Here is a 22,334-nt window from a genome sequence, read left to right on the forward strand (position 1 = left end):
TTTTTGCTGTTAATTGTTTTATGGTGCACTGCTTTCCAGCCAACACATTCACCTTTGAGTTATTGTATCACTCCATTGGCTAAAGAAGCCCCAGTGCTGACAGTATTGAATTATAATTACTTGTGCATAATGTATGTGGTTTTGTATTAAATGCATTCATATTTATTGGGGATGTGCATGAATCGGTGTGCAGCCACAGAGCCTAATATCAAAAGGGCATATTTATGAAAGGGAGCCACTTAAAGCAGGGAGGGGACGGGTCTTTATGACCAGTCCCACCTAACGTAACAAGCACCTATTTCAGTCCTCAAGGCCTGAACTCGAAAAAGTGCCTCAGATTTAATTCTACTAAAGTTTTAGGATATTTTGAATGAGCTAAAATGGAAAAGTGTGATGTTAAATTTGTTTTATGTGTGATTGTTTCCACTTTCTCACCACTGCCTGCATCCTAGTAGGTTTTATTATTTTGCCAATTAACATCGTCACATGGCATTCACGGCTTCATTTTTTTATTTTTTTTATTTTTTATGGAAATGTAACAAATGTTAATTGGTTAAGAGACAGAGTGCAAATCTAATCTAAAGTATTGGTGCTCAAGAGTGTTAAAAAAAAGTGCCCTTAAATATGATTTCACTGGCTTTTATTAACTGTGTAATAATTATTTGTGGCTTTTTTGTGGGAATATGTGTATACCAAAGAATTGTAATAGTGTGGGCAGACGCTGCAAGACAGATCTGTGCATTGTGGGCAAGATTTTTTTTTTTTTCCAAGCAGCACATGTTCTTCAATCATTTGTTTTTTATGCACATGAGACACAGCAGGTATTGATTTATTAGCCATTATATTCAGGCAAAAAGCATAATCTGTATACATTTGCACAGTGCACTCACTTTGTATGTACATATCATGTATTGTTTTATTTGATTTTTATTTTTCAAAATTGATGCTACATGTGCATGTGCCAGATTTCGAGAGTAGAGAAACAATGAAAAGATATCAGAAATGGCGTGTGTCTGTTTTATGTGTGGGCCAGCTGGGGAAAAAAAAGTTAATACGCATGTTGAATATCTGTAAAACTTAAATTTATTCACCAGTGACACTATATTGAGTTTTACATTGATGAAAATGAGGCATTGTTAAAAATGATAATGATATGTACTGTATAAAGGTGCTAGATCATGTATTTTTCAAAACTGCTTTACTGAAAGTAAATCTACTGAAAGTTTCTTTGGAAAGTTTTGTCAGCTGAACAGTTGACATGTTAAACTACATTACAAATCCATTGAACGCACTGAAGGCCTATTTCTATCACTCACAGCCTCACTTTCATTCATGTCAAAAATTAAATATGGTGGTCTATATCTATTTCTTATATCTTTAAATTCACTTCACTATTATTATTAACTATTACTTATGAACATTTTTTAAATTGGCCCTTCAGTATCAGAAGTGTCACGTGTACTATTTATGTGGGTCAGAAGATATAAAACAAAAAATATATAAGTACAAGACAGACACAATATCATTGTTTATTCTTGTTCAACATATTTTATATATTTGGATTTTAGTACAAGTGCAATTTGAGTTGTTTTACTGCAAACTACTAGATACCTAATATCGGCTGCATTTAAAACTATTAATTTATCTTAAATTTCTTATCCCAAATATGACTTTGTCTACAAGATTATTGACGCAATTAACAGTTTTTGAGCCGCAGATACTCATTTGTGGTCGTCTGCTGCCTCCAGCGGCCGCTTTGCGCGCACACGGCAGGTTTGACGTAGGGCGTGATTGCGCTCGCGCTCCCCCTCCCCCTCGGCTCCGTCTATCTGGAAAAAGAAAAAAAAACTTTTTGTATCGAAGGAATCAACAGCCGCCATCTTGTCGCGGCTCGGAATCAGGATTTCGATAGAGCACTAATTTTTATTTTTGAACACGGAGTATCCAAACCGAGGTTTGACGACACCGTTCAGTGGAAAATGACACCTTTATATCGCCGCGAAGGAATTTTTGGCGAAAAATCCTGGATTTAATCGGCGTTCGTCGGCCACGAAACCCTCGCATATCTGATTTCCCCTTCAGAGCGACGCTTGCGTCTGTATTTCGCTCGGAGCGGGGATTGTTTACCGGACGCTTTTGGAGGACAGACAGCGCCGAGGGGACTATTTTGCACAAATATCTCATTTTCATGCAACCGTGCATTATTACACGGAGCCAGAATGTTTTTGCACGAAAAAAATTAATGTCAGAAAATGGATCGCATTCCGTTGCAAAACTAACGACGCTCGTGCGCGAGGATTCCTGTGGATATTTTATTTGGGATTTTACGTTGAATTGGCGGAAAGGAGGCGTTTTCTCTCGGCAATATAACGATGATAATGTGGGTGTTGGGTGTTGGATTATCATGGGGTGAATGGTGGTGGCGACGCGGGGCGCTGTTGCTGCTTTTTTGAGAAAATCCTCCGCCGAGCCGCTCCACACTCCCCACGTCTTGCAAAAGTAAGGTAACATCTGTTCTTCTGACGAAAGGATCCTTCACTTTGCATTTCCCCCCCCACAACATTCGGCCAGAAGCAATTCTTAATCGCAATGGCTGAAAATGTGCTCGATGTTGGTCCTTCAAGCGCAAAGCGAGCGAAGCTGACAGCACCTGCTCCAGACGCACCAGGTAAAAGTCCAGCAGCAGCAGGCCTGATCCCAAACTCTTCTCACACACTCTTATGAAGCACTACCATAGACCTATTCATGCGCCATGTGTGTAACGCAGCTGTCAACACTTCACTGAACCAGGCACTTTAAAATGAAGTTTCTGTCATCATTATCATCATCGTATAGCGTTAACGTTACTCACTCAGCTAACAAAAATACGGCCAACACTTTATTTTACAGTGTCCTCGTTACACATGTTACCATAGTGCTAACAGTAAATTATGCATAATTACACGCAACTAACAATCAGTGCATGTTGTACTCGGTAACGTTACTTAAATATATAATTACACTGTAACAATGACACCTTAAAAGAAAGTGTAACCAAAAAGAACGTTTTTGTAAAGTTCTCGTTACGCTTTAAAAACGTTATTTGTGAATGTTCTCTGAAAGTTCAAAACATCCAGGCCTAACTTACGTTTCCCAAAAGCACATTGAACACTCGTGGCAATGGTCTCCACAAACAAACTTAGGCTCACGATTGCTTTTGGGAAGCGTTTATTAAACGTTTTATGAGCGTTTTTACTTGGTTATCCGAACGTTGCGGGAATTTTACATTTGATAATTTTGCCAACATGGGAATGTTACTTTTGAATGTTTTCTGAACATTCAGTTGCAAGTAGTAACGTAAGGTCCAACTAAAACATTTCAGGAAAACGTTATTAAAGACCAGATAACGTTGAACGTTAGCGTTACTGGAAGAATGTTTGCTCGTAACTTCGAGAGAACATGGCCAGACCGTTTGCTACATCTCTGAGAAATGTTCATGTTAGCTGGGAACCCTTCAAAACTCGTATGACACTAAGGGAGAAACAACGTCGTTTTCCATACAATGAAAGTTAATCCTAAGAGTTTTGAGATTCAGGAGGGTGAATAAATGATGACCATTTTCGTTTTCACCAATGTAGTGCTTGCATTCTAGTTACTAATAAAACTAGCATAGCGTGAATATAGTTGCTTTGCCAATAATGTTTAGGGACTGAAGTTTAAACTTGGTCGACATGAGGTTAAAGTAGTTTCCAATCAAACTTGTGTGCATATAGGAAAGTCCAACTGATCCTCAAGTTGCCCATCTTGTCACTTTTGTTATGTATTGCATCAGTCTGGCTGTGAAAATCATCACATCCATTCTTCAGTCTTCTTTCAGATCTGCACATGGACAGAGTTCCAGTTGATAGTGAATGAAGAAGGAAGGGGATAACTCCATGAGACTGTCCCGGGACAGTTTCTGAAAGTGAAAGTTTTAGTATGTGGTCACTATGATACAGTCATAAAGGTGCACCCTATACATTTGTGCTTATTAGAAAGTTTACACATTAGTACGTTTTCAAAACTACGCTGTAAAAAATGATTTATCACAACTTTTTTTCCTTTTGTCAAATCAATTTAGACAAGTAATGCGGTTCAGATAAAACATTTTGAGTTTCTATTTATTAAACCAATCTCTTTCATTGTATTAACTAAAAAAATTAATTTCAAAGAACTCAATTTTAAGGCAACCAGGTAACTTATTTTTTTAAAGTTAATCCAACAATAATTTTTGTTCAGTATATGATGGGCGCCGCTATGTTGAGATCACATGACCAAGCAAAACTAAACTAGCGAAAAGCCAAACTAGCGCTCTTGTGAGAAAGTAAAATTCTCTAAGATTGTCTGAAGTTCAGCAGGTTCGGCTGCTTGGTTGAATGTGATGATTAATGCTCAAGTTATCATGTTCAGACACATGGGATCATACTGTTGATCTTGTTAGCCATAATAGTTGATACTTATGTTGATAGATTAATTAACCTGTTTGGGGTTTGTATTATTGCCCAGTTAGAACATCATGTTCTAACTGTTTCTCCGTTACTTTGAACAAACCCATTGAAAGTGTCTTATGACGCATTACCTCAGCTGTCATTAACCACATAAATGGCTGCATGCAATAGATTTGCATCATGCGTGCAATGACTAGCGCTCAAACGTGTTAAAAGCTCTGTCAGTTGGCGCATACAGGTTGCATAAAGTTCAACATCCCCTGGTTTATCCTAATCAGCATGTAATGTGTCTGATCATCTGTCTGCAGGGAGCTAGGGTATTTGTATGTGAACTTGAGCTCTCGGTTTAATAGCCGAGGAGTCTTGTTCCACCTGTAGAGACTTGTTTCTCTGGCTTCTGTTGGACTATCACACGCTTCAGCATCCATTTTGCCTACTTGCGTTCAGACTATACTTAATGAGCGGATGATTTTGGCGGATGAAGTGTGCAATTTGTTTCAATAAGTGTTTTTCCACCATCAGTCCGAGTTGCATTTGCTAATTGAGCAGTGCTAACCGTGCTGGTACTCCTGTTTACATGCACTCATTTTCGTTAGCCTGAATGAATCCAATCCGATTTCATATTCTGAAAGTCATCGAAGCTACTGAGAGTATAATTGCTGTGTTTGCTTTGATGACATACCTAGAAGGAAAGCTGACAAATATGTTTTATTAAATTTCAGACATAAATAAACATACACATGTTCGTAAGAAGTCAAACGTATGTAAACAGAGATGTGTAACCAAAAGGGCTCTGGTAATGTGCGTAATTTCCGTGAGGTATTTTTGAATTCGATTGAGAAGATAGTCATTTTCAAGCATATATGCTACTTAGTTTCTTCTTATTGATCGGATTATGTCAGGTCTACACCACCACACTCAAATCGAAGTTTCATTTGGATTGAGCTCAGTCGGATCGATTTACGAGATGTTTACATGTGGCCGTTTCAATTTGATTACCAACTAATTATTTAAGTGCATGTAAATGTAGAGGTAATGTGTATTCTAATCCAACTGGCCCAGAATGGCACACGGATTTGCAACAAACGTTTTTTTTTGCCCAAAGGTGGAATGGCTCTAATGTTAAAAAACATTCAGCGCCTCCAGGATTTAGCAATTTTGTGATCGCAAGAATGAATAACAATTCATACATTGTTTGCGGCATCTTACATTTTTCTTGTTTCTGCAAAAATGATTTACAGGTTACTATAGTGTTGTCAAAAAGTACTGACTTCGGTATCTAGTCTGTACTGAAATTTAAAAAACGTGACGCTTTGAGCGGAATCGTAAACACCTCTGATTGTCTGTGATTGGCTACAATGATCAGAGCTTCAAAACATGTTGTAAATTTACATCAATGACGAGCGTGTACACTTTCAAACACTTCCGCGTGCTCTCAAATGCTCCCGTGCATTGATCATTGTAGCCAATCACAGACATATCCGATGAGCGCATGAACACAGGGGCCAATCAGCGGTGGTTCCACTCAACTGCGCTCAAAGCGTCACATTTTTTATTTCAGTTCTGACTTGGTACCGAAGTCGGTACTTGTAATTACTCTAGGTTACTACTCTTACTGTCACATGCTAAACTTGTATAAATATAGGCTAATAATTTTTGGTGGATTTTTACTTAAAATCACCACACAAAATGTTGCAATTATCACTCTAGTTTTTTTTTTTAGAAATGCCACAGTAAATTCATTAATTTTTGGCTGCAAAACTCAAATGTCATTCAAAATCATGGAGGGACTGAACATTTCTTATTCCATTTTAATATGCAGACAACTAAGCTGTGAATATATTAGGGTTAGGGGTACAACCTATGAAACGGGTCTTGACTAGTTACAGATGCATTGTGGTTAGTTAGCAGTCTAACACCAGTGTAGTCAATTGGTGTGAGGTTCCCTAGTTAATCTATTTCTTTTAGTTTTGTTTTGGTGTTTCTAGTGGCCGCACATCAACTAGCATCCATATGTGTGTTCATGGATTAATCTGTTGGAAAATGCACTTTAAAAGCATTAATGCAGTCATTGACATCGTTGTCCATTGCGTCATGTCTTGTGCAGGTTTCTTCTCGAACCCCCTGCATTTTGTCGCACTCTGTCTAGCTAGCTTTTTTGTTTAATGCAAAAGCTTGTCTTATATAAATGTCCTCAGAAACATGACCTATCTTGGTACGGTGAACCTGACACCAGCCTTATTCTAAAGGGTTTCCTTAAGATTTGATTAGTCGACTAGAGAGAAATCAAGCTTAAAGAGCAACATCCGTAACAACTCCCAACAGGCCACGCAACAGTCAGCTTGGACTTAGACTTCTGCACATCGTTCGTTCGTTAGTTAGTCGTCAGATTATCAACTCCCTCGCACACATGCCTTCTCTTAGAGCGCTTGGGTACTGCACACCAGAGGTGTCCAATGAGTGCCGTAACATGCTTTGAGACACTGTGCAGGCCCACGAATATGGCCAGAGTTCTTGATATGCCTGGGTTAATGGTTGTTTTGATGGCTGTGTTTGGGTATGATCAACAGCTGAAAAATATACTTTGTAAATAGAAGACAAATGATCCCAAGGCTGCATTTACACTGGAGGTCTTGATGCCCAAATGCGATTTTCTGACTATATCCGATTTTTTTGACGACCCGCTTGCATCATCTTTTAAAAGTGACCCGTATCCGATTTTTGCATTTACACTATAGATGTTATTCGATCTGCGTCATCAATGTTTGCGGCGGCCATATTGTTGACATAGAAATCACGGCAACTGTCAGTCTGTCAATTGACAAACGAGGCAGCGTCGGTATTATCCATGGTATTATCACTGTATTTTTTTTTTAAACAGCGTGATGGTGTGTTGTGTAATACACGTCTGTTCTAACAACAGCAATAAGAACCCCGGGGTTAGTTTTTATGATTTCGATAAGTTATCGACTGTCAGAAAGCGTGAAGGGAAGGAGACAGAGTTGAGCCAGCGCAGGAGAGGCTAGCTAGGATAAATAGGCTAAACTTTCAGCCAACTCACCACAGAAAAGTCTGTTCCCATCCTTTTACCACAGGTTTCACACATAATCTGTGTGGAATGCGTGTGCGGTGCGTATACGGGACAGAAGCAGGACGCGCTACAGTGCTTTAGTGCTATATGCTGCGTTTGCAGTGCGTAGCTAACTGATCCGCGGCTGTAACGTTACCACAAACACCCCGGTACTCACTATTTTTATTTTAACACATACTCGCTATTTCAACAACGTAAGCCAATTATTCCATGCATTACTTCTATATATTAAGTTGCTCAAGCAATTGGTCAAATATGTAACCATGTACTTATATTAAAATCGCAAACATTTTAAATGAAAACTTAAAATTGACAAAAACAACCGACTCTCATACCTTTTCTTTTGCATTTACATTTTAATACAACGAATCTTGCATGTCACAAAGAACTTGTTTTTCCACCTCCACGAATGAGACGAGTGTCATTCATTATGTTGCCTTGTGTTGATGTGCATTGTAGTTTGTATACGGATACTGTATGAACGAGATCGTTATAAATATCCGGATAAGTTACGGCTGGCAAAGTGGCAATAAGGACGGATCTTTACTTAAGCTTGATTGGTGTGGACCCACATCAAATAATAGCATTATCTTCTCTTGATACCGACGAGATGAAGCCAGGCTACTGCTCCCCTCAACTCAAATCTGTGCGCGGTTAGGGGCAGCAGGACAGATGTCATGTCAACAATATGGCCGCGGTTAGCTACTTCCGGTGTTTGCGAATAAGGTCTATACACTGCTGAAACTACCAAATGTAGACGTTCTGACCCGGAAAAGGAAGTAAAAATACAGTCCACGAAATACAATGGATGCAGATGCGAATAAAATTATCCAGTGTTTTGCTTTCCACAATATTCGTAAAAGTCATTCAGCTTTTTATCTTACGGTCGAGCGCTTAAAACCGTGCCTCCCCATGTCTCGTGAAATGTCTTCAAACACAGATTTATTTCTGTAACAACCCTGCATTTTTGCCTGCACTGTCTCTTCGCCCCAAACACTCAAAAGACATGAAGCCTCCGCATTGCTCCACTGCGTGTATCCTTCGTCTTCCATCGCGCCTATAATAAGTCATGTGATCTCAGTTGGTGGTGTCCACCTGAGTTGACGTCACTTTTTTAATGACGTACGACTCGCATTTACTGGGGAATATCCGATTTGTCTGCTTACATGGCACACGCAAATGCACGTATCCGATTCATATCCGATTTATTACCACATATGAGTGAGGCCTGAATCCGATCTGAGAAAATCGGAATCCATGCGTTATTTTCTGCTTACACGTTCATGGATCATATCCGATCTGTGCCACATGAGAGGAAAAAATCGGATTTGGGTCACTTGAACCATGCAGTGTAAATGGGGCCTAAAGGAGCAGAATACGTTACTTCATCATAATCCTGATTATTCAGTGATTAGTTGTGCAGCACTAGTTAATTGATCATATTATTTGTTCAGGTCATTTAACTGCTACAGAGCTTAATTTAGCAAGAGAACTGATCTGTAATTCAGTTTCTCTACTGTACGCTTCAGTGTACACAACTTGGTAATTATTAGCTGTATTATTAGGGATGTCAGGGTGTTTTTTTCTTTCCTTTTTTTAGCTATAAAATTTTTCATATTTTTTAATATAATAAGTGTTCTTAGAAAAGGGTGAATTTAGATGGATACATTTTCAAAGATGGTTTAATTGTGCTGATGGTTAGCACTTAGCCAAGGGCCCTGTGAAATCTTTCCTAAATTCTGTTATTTTTCCCCCATTTTCCCAGAACATGCAGACTTTAGGCTATATTAAAACAACAGCCACAGACACTAATCCATATCGCAGTTTGAATTTAACTGTACAGCCTTATTTTTGATTTATTTATATAAAATCTGATTTCACATCAGTAAATTCTATTTTTATAACTGGGTTCCTCAATTCCATTCACATTTTCTGCATGGCCCTGAAGGCTTGGATACACTACACGACTTTTAAAGTCACCATGAAATCAAGTTTTTTGGCTTTTAGTATGAATATGCTAGCCTAACTGTTATCTATAAGCTATGTGATCCAAAACAATGACAAAATTCGCATTTAGAAGATATAAGCATTCAAATTTAGAAGTGAACTTTGTTAGTGAAAAGCATTGGTTCAGACCAAAGCAGTGATTTAGACCGAATGCAGTGTTTGTGAACTGGGATGAAAGGAGGAAACATGACACTTTTACAAGATGCGTTTCAGCCCAATGAAAACGTTTAGTGGTACGCCATGTGACCAAACCAGCCCTGTGTTAACCTTCCACCACAGAGTCAAGCGTCTCCTCGCATCTCCTTCAGCTCCACTGCTGTCTATCAGCAGCAGGTCTGGTCCTAACAGCCTCCTGAAACTTGAACCCGTGACTGCGGCTCAGATCCGGCTCATGCTCGCAGTCTCTTGTGTGCAAACACTCCTGAACCTGAAAAGGAATTATAGGGATATATTCCTTAGATCTTCAAATCCTGATTCACACTTTGTTCTTCTGCTCTTCTTAGGCCATAAAGTAGGGCTGGGGAAAAATATTGATTTAAAAAAAACATCTGAAGATTGAACATCTTTATATCGATTCTTAAAACTCTAAGATCTTTAACTCTATGCCAGTGTTTCCTGCTCCACCTTTCACCACAGCACTGTAGAATATAAAACCTTAGTGTTATGAGTTTATAATGATTTTACACATTTCTATAATAGTACGGTTATTAAATGCTATAATATAATTCAACGGTTAGGCCTACTTCAGTTGGTATCCACAGAGCTTTTGGTTATTGATTGTCATCCTTGGGCCTTTTGTAATTTTTTTAAGTCATATTTTTTTTAATGTACCACATTATAAGGTTCCCTGTATGTTTTACTAAATGTAGCTTTGAGATAATTACTTCATGTGTACACTGTCGTTCAAAAGTTTTGGGTCGGTAAAATGTTTTATGTTTTTGAAAGAAGTCGTGTGCTCTTGCGGCTTACTGCTGTTTTAATAACTTTTCATTATCGAGCGCGACCTGCAGTTTAGCAACAGTAGACTGTATTTTACAACAATCACTCATTTAGCTGATTTGGTCGTTAAGTTTGGGCTTTTAGGGAGAAAAGAAAGCGCATCGCTATGAAGGGGAAAAAAACTAAATTCTCACCATTAAAAGCCATGTCCCAAGCACACAATTATGTTCTCATTTTTATGTAGCTTGTATGACAGACAGGCTGAAGGAAACAATCCATTATTTATCGGCTTTAATATATTGGCCAAATTTTCTTATCAGGCTGATGACAAACAATAACATTAAAAATGAACGTATATCGATATGGTGGCCGAAATATCGCGCATCCCTACTTTTTGAAAAACCTAGACCGGCGGTGAATGAAGTGAAGCAATTTTAGCTGCGCATACAAAAATTGTTTTGCGAGTTTTGCATCATTTGATCTGCTCTTCTGATCAGCCTTTATGAAGTCAACGGATCAAACTATATAAGATGATTATCGTCCAAAAAACGATCAATCGATCTGAGCACCCTTAATTCTAATATCCTGAGTTGTTGCCCATTTATTATTATTATCAATATTAAAAAGAAAAAATGTATTAACAATTTTGAAAGTCGTGCTACTTTATATTTTTGTGGAACCATGACACATTTTTTTCACATAACACAACCATTCACATTAGGACTATTTAGTTTGACAAAGATGGATAGCCAAGCTGAAAGTCTCCGTTCATGTGGATCCGTTGCCATCCTCCCCAGGCGAGGCGCACCTGTCCCAGCTCAGACGGCCCGCTATCTTTTAGACTGTGAACGACAGCTGTGGTCTACTGCCGCGCTGAGAGACTATTATTAGCCCACCGCCGGAGCCACTATAACGGGCTTCAGCACGATGATGGAGGGAGGAATCTGGATCCCCGTTGGGACTCTAGACTCCAAGGTGCTTTCAAACCCACACGTTACTTTGCATTTTGGCACGGCTTCAAGGTTGTAGGGGGCGGGACGTTGGCACTACACAGCTGCGTGTGTAAGTGAGCACGTGCGCGAGTCTGGCTCTGTGATGTGGGTCATTAAGCATCCAGCCGCCCCGTCAGGGAGCAAAAGAAAAGGGATGATCCCTACTCGTGTTTAGCACCTGCTGTGTCTGGCAGCGTGCGTGTCTGTGTTTACTCCTGGACCGGTGCGACCTCAGCGCTACCCATGCTGCATCTCAATCAGAGCCGGGGATAGACTGCACAATGTTGCTCTGGGAAATACCGCTCGCACGTTGACCAAGTTTTTTTCAGGGCTGCCAAAACATAGGCTAGTGTCTGAATGGGTTACAAGTGTACGGCATATTGTGTAGTATCTACTTTGTTCTGCCTACTATTTTATATAAACAGACAAGTGAAACAATATGCCACGGGGAAGGTTATAAATGTAGTACGCTACATTGTCATTTGACCTCACTAGCGTGCAGCACTCCATGCTGCATGTACTGTATACTGCATACAATTTTATAAAAATAGTATATGAAACGTGTGACAGTCATTTAACCACATTTGTGTGTTGTTGGCACACTATGAAGAGTGTATTGTACAGACTCTCTACAACCGTATACAGTGTGTACTAAATACTGCAAAGTGATTTAATAAAAATAGCATGCCAAACAGTCTTCAGTGGTAAACATTACAAACAGTAGTACGCTACAATGTCGCTTAAGCCACACTACTGTGCGCCATTGCAAAGGTTACAAATAGCAGTATTTAGTACTACTACTACTTTAGTAGTATTTATGTACTTAATACTGCCAGTGATTTAACACAAATAGTATATGAAACAGTCTACAGTGGGATATTCTTTTGACCACACTAGTGTACGGCACACTATGTAGTGTGAGTATGTACTACAGACTGCCTGTAATTTTAATACAAAAATCATATGAATGTTACAAACAGTATTCTGCTACGTCGTTGCTTGTCCTTACTAGTGTGTACAGCATACTTCGCTGTAGGCCTATGTACTGTATACTACCAATGATTTTTAAAGTTACCATGTAAAACGGTAAATGTTACAACAAACAGTAGTATACTTCACTGTCGCTTGTCCTCACCTGTGTCTGGGTCACTGCAGTATGTACTGCATATTGCCTACGGTTTTATAAAAATAGTATATGAAACATTCCTTCAACAATAAACGTCACATGCATTAGTCAGCACATTGTTATTTGACATCACTAGTAGTGTACGGCATAGTATGTACTATATAGCTTACCACCTGCAATGTTATTCAAATAGTACATGTACATTTTATTTTCTCCCATTTATTTGACTTTATTTAAGTGGGCTTATTCTCATTGGGATAAATAGTGAATCATTATCAAATCTATTAGTTTATTGCCCTCGCACCTGAGTCAGTGGTGACATCATCTCTTAGCATAGCGTCCCTCCTGATGTGTTGGTGGCATTTACTCTGCTAAACATGCTAACAGCCGGTGTTAGTCTCGCACAGTCACGGAGGTGATGGAGAACGTCTCCTTCCTCCCAGCTGTTCTGCTATATCACACACACTCCCGTCCCGTGTGTGTATAAGGTGCCAGGCGTTCATTAGCAGATTTTAACAGATGAGGTGGATTTATTAGGGCTATTAGCAGATCAGGCCTCATGCAGGCGTATTGATTTAGGCTGATACTCTCTGCTGTTTTCCTTCACAACATGAAGCTGCTAAAACGATATTTTCATGGCGTCAGAACCATAACTTAGATTAGACCCTTTAATAATATGAAATTTAATAGACCTTAGACAGGATATTTATTTGGCAGAAATATGCAGATTCATCTTTCGGCGACATTTGTTGTTAAGGTTAAGCTGTAGAAATCGCCAATCTTTTATTTATTTACTTTGTTAATTAGATTATTTCAGTTTGGATTTAAATATTTGATTACTCATTTCTACATTTCAATCAACAACACATGGGACGCAAAACATGATGGAAGAATCCGTGGAGGACTTTAAAATACAGCAGAACGTAGACAGAGGCGTATTTGTTTGTGCCGCGTAATCTTGATTCATTTCATATTAAGATACAAGAAGCGAATAAATAACCATCCTCCCTCTCTTTCTTCCTTCAGAGTTGGGTTCACTTTCCTGGGACGACCTGGAGAACGATCTTCCAGATGAGCTGATTCCTAACGGAGACCTGGGGCTGATGTCCATGCCCTCTAACGGTGGTGCAGGTACAGGCGGTCACGGCCCCATGGTCCCCGATGCTGCTGCCAAACACAAGCAGCTCTCCGAGCTCCTCCGGCCGGGAAGCAGCGCTGGGAGGAACTCGGCCAGTCCGCAGCCTGGGGGCATCGGACCTCAGCTGGGTGGGCTTGGAAAGAGTCCCCTGGGCCAGGGCTCCCCTTCTCACCCGTCTCAAACACAGAAACCAGGTGGTACCCCAGGAACGCAGGGCAATAATGCTGGCTCAGCTGGCATGGGACTCGGCACGGGATTTAACCAGGCCATGCTGAACAGCGGCATGATGGGACAGAATGCGGGCGCTCAGCCGGGTCAGGTGATCAATGGGTCTGTAGGCCGCGGTCGAGGCGGGCCGGGGATGCAGTACCAGGGTGCCGCCATGCAGGTGCCAACTTCTGCAGGGGCGGGAGGAGCAGCGGGGGCGGCAGCACCAGGAGGAGCGGCAAGTGTCCTGGCAGAGGCTCTCGCACAAGGGGCACAGCAGATGGGCATCAACGCCCAGCAAGCTGGCAACATCAACAAGGTGAGATGACCGGTTTCCTCTGCTGTGGTTTCACTTTCACTCATTTAGAGTTCATAGTCGTGTTAAGATGACACATACTTTTCTTTTTTTATCTCCTTAGCCAGGTTTCCATTCAGATATTTTTATGCAAATTTTGGGAGAAATAAGCTGATTGGCAAGAATGTGATACAATTTCAAAAGTGCACATACAAAAATGAGGTAGTTAAATTTTTATTAGATATGAAGATATGCACAGTTGTCATATAATTTCCTAGATGTGCACCACAAAAATCATGTAACTTTACCTCAGGTTATGTCTCTAAATAATTTATTCCAGGACATTCTGACACACAAATAAGCATCTGCTACCAATCGCTAGAATACATGAAGTGTGTGTGTTTTTGCGCACTATAAACCACACACAATTTGGTACATTTAATAAAATAGCTGTGGTGGTTTGCCCAGCGGTGGCTACAACTTCCATTTCTATTCTATTTTGTTTTCTGATTTATCCATAACTAATGATTTTGTTCTCCTTGGGATGGAAATGCTGCTTTATATATTCTTATGGATATTCTGCTTTTTACCATTTCAAGTTATTTGCCGATACAATTATTTATTTATTTTATTCGATTAAATCTAAAACTACTAAAATTGGTATTGTTAATTAAAAATGCTGAAATAAAATATAAAAACTGAAAATCAGAAATGTTGTCTTTGCAACTTGCTCAAATAAATTTTAAGTACGGAAATTACTATAACTAAAATACAGCTAAATAGAAGCATTAAAAAACTTGAACAATATAACAACAATAAAATTGCTAAAGCTTAAACTAAAATTCAAATGAAAATATGAAAATTAAAGCTAATTGTTTTTATAAATACTATAAAATTACTATAATAACACTGAATTGTCCAGCTCATTTCCTATTTTTAGATCATGTAACACTCGATGTAAATTAACAGTAACATCAGTAGTAATTTCATAAACCGTTAAATATAATCTTTAGCCAATTTCAAAATCAATATGCATTTTTCATACTGTACGTTATCATGTTATAGGGATGGGACGGTATGAAAATTTCATATCACGATTATAGTGACCAAAGTTATCACGATTATCAATATTATCACGGTTTTGTTAAAATGAGATGGAAATGTTCAAAAAGAACTGATGCTCACCCTGAAAACATTTGAAAATCAACAAACAAAAAATACAATTAGCAGTAATATGCACTTTTTTAAGCATCAACATTATATTAACATTAACATGGAGCCCTGAGAGTGAGAGGTATAAGTTTTCCTAGTGCAGGTTTTAATGAACCCGTCATTAAACCCTATCATTAATAATGATAATAACACTTATGGATGTGTGTGACTGAATATTATTATTATTAATAAATAATAAATCACTTTCTCTCTCTCTCACACACACACACGCACGCACGCACGCACACACACTTTAAATGATGTTTTATAAACAAAGTTCGGGAGGAGCACGTTCAAATAATCATTCCAGTCAACTGGTCATCAAACAATTACCATGTCTACCCTATCAGCACGAGAAGGAGCATATAAATATTCACTCTGTCAACTCACCTAACATTCCTTGACAGTTTCAGCATCCCTCCACCACCCCGACTCCTCACTCTTGGCTTATCTTATTTATTTATTTCACAGCCAGGAATACGGGGGGAGTGCTCTGGGTTCGGGCCGAATACCTAACTCGGAGCCCTCTCCTCGGACAGCACGCCAAATACGCATTTATTCTATCTGACTTATTTGTAAGTGTAAACTCGTGAAATGAACAAAATATGTTGGTTGGGTCAGGGTGACTAAACTACTGGCATACTTATAATGACTATTGTAAATAGCAACGCACTACACAGCGCACATCCATGTCTCGGATCACCGCGGACGCAATCTCACAGCGCGAGCGCCGGAGCGCGAGCCGTCGTTCAAACTCAAGATTGCCGGCGAGCTGCAGCTGTGCTTATGACGGAGAAACAACCTAAACTGCCAATTCTCGAGTGACACCTGCTCATAAAACAAAGAGGTAAAAGGAAAAAGACTGATGACGATAAACAAGCGAAAAAGAAAGAATTACACAGAGCCCATTGACTCGGTGTCAAAACTCTAGCCGCATAACATGTAGATAAAATGTCACGCACTCTGCTAAGCAACAATTGAAACCTGCTAATTCACTGGCTTGTCATGTTACTGAAATAATGTACTAGCACACCTTATCTAGCATTATATATCGCTAGAATAATTACTTACATACTGTAAAGTTAGTTACCGTTATATTAACGTTATCTTACTAGCTATTTATAACTTATAGAAAGAGTGCAACGTTATAAAGTTACATGTAGGCTATTGCAAAATACATAATGATTTGAGGACCAAGTTTGTAGTCAAAGTATGGGCCGGCCATAGTCAATGTAAAGCATATTATTGACGTTTAGTCCCTATTATCCATAATGTGCCATATCAGGGAACTACACTAACATTTTCCACTGGTGGCACTTGCGCTACTAACTTTTTCAGTTACTAGCGCAAAACATGATTTGGTGGCACAAATTATTTATATAGTAAGCCGCTCTGGATAATAATGACCAATAGTGAAACTGTATTGCATACAGATGTGCTTTTTATTTTACTCTCCATCTTTTAAAACACATGCCTTCTTGTTTTCTTTAAAAATGGTTGGGATAGATTTACTGCAATAGAAAATACAGTAGCCTACACAATAAAGTGCTAAATTAATTTCTTTTGGATTTCACCATGCTATGGTTGGCACAGATGGGCAGACTTCTGAACTCTTAAGGAAAAGTAAAATAAATATAATATGTCATTGTGAAGCTTCAATGATTCGTGTTTGAATTGTTTTGACGCAGTTACAAATTTGGACAGTCCTGCAATTGAAGGCCCACAGAATTTACAGTAGGGCTGCACGATATTGGTAAAAAAATGACATTGCGATATTTGATTTTTCTGCGATATATATTGCGATATAAAAACAATTTCACCAGATGACTTGAATAGCTCTACTTGGAAAGAATGAATCATTCTAGAATGACTCTTGAGTTCAGTGTTGGACAGATCAGTTGTTATTTTAACCATTCATTAAAGTGAATCGGTTCAAAGGAGTCAGTTCGCGAATCGGACGTGTCATTAACGGACCACGGCACACGTTGTGTGATTATCCAGGCAGTTTAGGACATCGCACAAGATTTGTCTCAACACAGAAAACATTTCATCACCAGATAGATTTTTTGTTTTGTTTATTGAAAGAGTGGTTTATGCCATCTGAATGTGTGGAAAGCTTTTCAGAGAAGATGAGGCAACGTTATTTTAGCACAATTCACAACCAGTGGTAGTTCAGAAAAAAAAAAACTTCGGTCTTCCGACCTTTTACCATCGTGTATTCTCAAAGATATTCAGTCAACTCAATTCATTATTATGAGCGAGGGAGGGAGAGAGAGCGCGCGCGCGACTGGGGCTTTCACTCTCTCTGCTCGTTCTCTCAGTTAAACAAGCGCGAATCCGCGAAGCCAACTTGATGTGTTGAATGCTCAGAGCGCGTTATAAAACGTATTCTTAAAATACACATTTCTGTTTTAATAAATGCTCATAGTAAATCATAGCATATTGCCTAAAACATTAGGTAGGTACAAAAATAATCAAACGGTGATACATTTGCGACCCATTAAAAATTAGGGTCGCAATGGCATTTCAAAAGGTCGCATATGCGACCATTTTGGTCGCAGTGTAGTTCCCTGCATATAACTTTTTATCCGCTGTTATCGTTGGCCCTGTTTACTAGCCTGCGCGTTCACGACAGGCTCCGTTGTGGAGGACGAGCTGTGGAGGGAGGGCTGTAGCGCAGCAGAGAGCAAGGGGGTGGGACCTGTAAGTTGTGCTTGTTCAAATTTTCAGGCTAAGTCAACGTTTTCTCAAAACTCCCTACTGCAGCTTTAATAGTTTGAATATGTTCGTTCGTCTTGGCTCAAATCCACTTGCTGTAAAACTTTTCTCTTCGCGGAAGCTTTGCAATAATTACAAGTGAGATAATGAAATAATTCATCTCCAATAAATTTTTTGTCTAATTATTTGCCCAAGTTAGTTGTGGTATTAAGGTAAAAATTAACTCAGTGGCAGGTTGTCACGTAACGTTAGATGACTTAGCAGATTTGACGTGTTTCCCCCTTTTGCAGCGAATTTCCTCTTGCAAGATTTGCAGACAGGGTGCCCATCCTCGATTAAATTGCCCTCGGGACTCTTGTAATAGCCAAAATACGACCATACCTCCGATTTTGTCCTCTTGGATGGCTGAAAAATCTCCCGTGCGCTGTCACTGCCTTCTTGCGCAAAAAAACAACATTGCATCTGCGCGCCTGCTGAGTGCTCGCGCCTGCGTCAGACTGATTCTGGCTGGACAGGATTTACCGCGAGTTTTCATAATCAAACACGGTTTTTATGATAATTAAATTTTAAACGATAATACTAACCGCCAGGACATTTTATCGTGGTTTATCGTGAAACCGGTAATCGTCCCATCCCTGTCATGTTAGGATGCCTATATTCACTTGTAGCATCTACAACGATTGATTTTTAATTTTTAGTATTTTAATTTATTTTCGCAAGACAGTAGAACGTTGGGTCCTGCATATAAATTGAAATAGTTTAAATCCACATGGGTGCCATCAAGTCCCTGTTTCACTGTGCGATAAGTTATGACAGTAATGTTTGGTGAAATGTGTTTCATGTCTTTTTTTAGAGCTCTAGTATGCTGGTGGAATCTGATCAGTGTGTAAATCAGGCTGTGCGTCCAGTTTCATCTGCCAGTGTAGCAGCATGTTCACTTTATCACTCTTTATCTGAAGCTGATCTTTGCTGCCTCATTGTTTGATTGCATGACTCATTCCTGCACTTGTGCTTTTTTTATTAGGCTTAAATGCTTGTGTTACGAGAGCGTACGTGCCAGAACGCTCTTAAACTCAGTGTGATAGATGTGACCAGTAAAGGAAAAAAGAACACGGAGGCAGCAGGCAAACGCTTAGGGGTTTATTTCCACAGAATGGGGTTACAAAAGTAAAGCAAATGTTAACCCAACTGAGGTAAACCAAAGTATTTATAAAGAGAAAAAAAAAACTTACAATAAACATGAGTCACTGCATTTGCCTCTCAAACAATTGCAGAGGTCTAGGGACTACAGGACCTGTTCTCTCACAGGACACCACTAACTCATACAGAAACAGTTAACAAATTTATACATTGGTGGCCAGCACCAATTAACACAAAAAGGGGGATACGCAGACACATAATGGCCATTACACAAAATAAACAAATATGGAAACATCAAATATACACAAACAAACACTTCAAATAATAGTCAAATGACTTCACCTATAGGCTACATAAATAAAAGAAAAGGAAGCGAAATAGTCCTTGGAGTCCCCCGGGGCAGAAACCGGAATGGTTGCGGCCCGATCATTGGCTGGAGCCGTATATATATATGTCCGAAGTTTACGCCCAAACCCCTTTTGACAGTGCACCAGCTCACGGGACTCAGACTTAACAAACAAGCAAACAAAAAAGAACGTTAAGCTCAGCAAACTAAACGTTAAAGAGTGTGTGCACTTAACTCCAAACTAAAGTTTAAATAAAGTTTATTAAACCAAAATAATATTGTTGTGCATTCTTGTACTGTAAACAAATTCCATTGAATAAAAAGACAAACGGACCAACTCACCAACATCCGCCACACTCGATAAAGGCAGCGGCAGAATTATGCTTGATGGGAAGGCAAATGAAAAGCTCTCCACGTAAAGTGCCATGTTACATGCATACACATATCGGCCGTGCTCTATGCTAATTTGATGAATAGAACGTGTCTCTCCATGATAGATGGGTTCTGGACTGATGGGGTCTGAAAGCAGCACTCCTGTGTCAGAATTGACAGGCGTGTGCATTTGGGTTACAAATTCAAATCCCAATGCGCAAATAGCTAGTGATTTATTGGGGTTAGACCTGGAAAGTGCTTTTATTTAGCTTTTTTTTATATTATTATTCATTATCACAAGTAAAACAATTTGAGTGAAACTTTGAATTGAAAAATTATCATGAATTTGAGTGTGTCTTGAGTTCTGGCAGCTCGTGTCAAGCTCGCATCAGCTGATCCACGTCTACCTATAGGAATATGACGCCTATCACTGTATACATATATAAGCTCCTTCAGTATTATCAGCAGCTATCGCTTTGGATTTTGGATTATGAACACTGTTTTCCAAACTCGCATGTGCACCCGCGAACCAAACACGAGTCTGCGTAAAAAGGATGGTCTGGGGTACGGTTCGCTGGTAATATGAACTCAATCATATTAAAGGTCGGGTAGGTCATTTTTGGCGTGGGTAGCAATAGCGAGCTAGCTTTGAAAGCATAAGATCACCCCCCCCCCCCTCCCTTCAGAGAGTCTCCAAAGCCACGCCTCCTTCAAAACACATGAACGCGAGTACAGCAGGGAGCAAACAAAAGCGCCACGAGAGACGGTGTTAAAATACCTCATGTCTCAAAGCACATATGTAACATTACAATAATAATGAACATAAAAACTTAAAGAGCTCTGACCTGTACCACCTGACTGCTGCAGATTCATTTCACCGTTGATAGTGTTGCCTAGGGCTGGGACGGTTACCGCATTACCGCAATACCGCGGTCACGTGACTCCAACCGACTATGACTATGACCGATGCAAGGCGCTGCTGCCGCGAGGCTAGAAAGCTCTTGGCTGTTCTAGAAAGGAGACTGCGCATGCAGCAAAGATATTTAAAGGCTAAAGTCCCTAGTATAGCCTATTGGCTATGTTGTATCCTCAGAATATCAGCAGTGAACTCCGTCTCCGATGGGCACACGAGTTTCGGTTCATTTATGAGACGAGCTCCAGTTCACGCGCAAGAGATCGCACCGTCGCTTCCACATCGTCCTGGTTATATGTCTGCTATATTTGTATAATTCCAGGCAATTAGTTAATGAAACAGTGATTAAAATTAAGATACAATTTATACAAAACGAAATTTAATTTAAAGAAAGGCTTTCTACAAAACAAAACTTAATAAAGTGGTCAAAATCATGTCTGACCCATCTTATGATCCTATGTTACTCATGGTGTTCACTTTTCATTAGGGGTGTAACGATATTCGAACCGAACCGAAAAACCGCGATACAGAACACACGATTCGAATCGCGATACTCTCATTGCGTACCGAACACGCCCCTCCGCGCCCCCTGCTACCCCGGCCCCGCCCAGCCCGGCTCAATGGACCTCATGTCTTGTGTACAGTACACAACAAATTCAGTTTTGTAGCTAACCACCATTAACACCAAATAACAAGCTCCGTGTTTTGTTACTTTCGATAATAAGCAAGGTGTAATCTTTCAAATTCTGTCTATTTGATCACGAAATTCAAACAATAAATGGCGTTTTGGCGCTCTTTGATGTGGCGTGACAGATCGCTGTAGGTAACGTTAGGCCTACTAAGCTCCTCATTTCAAACGGCAACGCGGCGCGCGGGTAAACACGATCATCTCTTCCTCAGTTACAGAATGGACACCTGAAGGTATGTTGAAAGATGCAGTATACTTACTGAAAGGCATCATAACTCGTGTAATCGCTCAATCAGTGTTTCAGCAGCGGAAACGTCAATAAAACAGCATAGCTTGTCACTAGCATTATATTTACCTCAACAGGCAAGTGATTCAGTGTCCACAACTTCCTATAAATGGTTCCTATAAATGAACTCTTGCACTAAATAAATGCACTATGTTAGCCTATATATTATATTTTACTTAACCTGTTAATGATATCTTGATTATTTAATGTATGTTTAAAATATCTTTCATGAAAATGACAACTGTGTAAAGTATTATATTTCAATAACAAATTAGAGTAAAACACAAGTTAATGCAAAAACTGCCTTATGTTCAGTTTACATGTTTTCATACAATGTGTTGTGTGTTGATTATTATATCTAAAAAATAAATAGCATCTGAATTTAGGTTAAAAGTCTA

The 22,334-nt window shown here is 39.5% G+C and overlaps 1 protein-coding gene across 3 annotated transcripts in view; it reads left to right on the forward strand.

Moving 5' to 3' along the window:
- The first annotated feature begins 1,835 nt into the window (after positions 1-1,835).
- crebbpa (CREB binding protein a) overlaps positions 1,836-22,334 on the forward strand; it is a 47,123-nt gene continuing 26,624 nt past the window's right edge. For all 3 annotated transcript variants that reach the window (XM_056269763.1, XM_056269764.1, XM_056269765.1), the window contains exons 1-2: positions 1,836-2,668; positions 13,648-14,285. In XM_056269763.1, coding sequence (XP_056125738.1) covers positions 2,590-2,668; positions 13,648-14,285 — 717 coding nt within the window. In that variant the 5' untranslated portion in view covers positions 1,836-2,589. The remainder of the gene's footprint in view (positions 2,669-13,647; positions 14,286-22,334) is intronic.

The sequence above is a fragment of the Rhinichthys klamathensis genome, unplaced genomic scaffold, assembly GCF_029890125.1.
Source record: "Rhinichthys klamathensis goyatoka isolate OS25496 unplaced genomic scaffold, OSU_Roscu_1.1 h1tg000289l_1, whole genome shotgun sequence".
NCBI classification, from domain to species: Eukaryota; Metazoa; Chordata; class Actinopteri; order Cypriniformes; family Leuciscidae; genus Rhinichthys; species Rhinichthys klamathensis.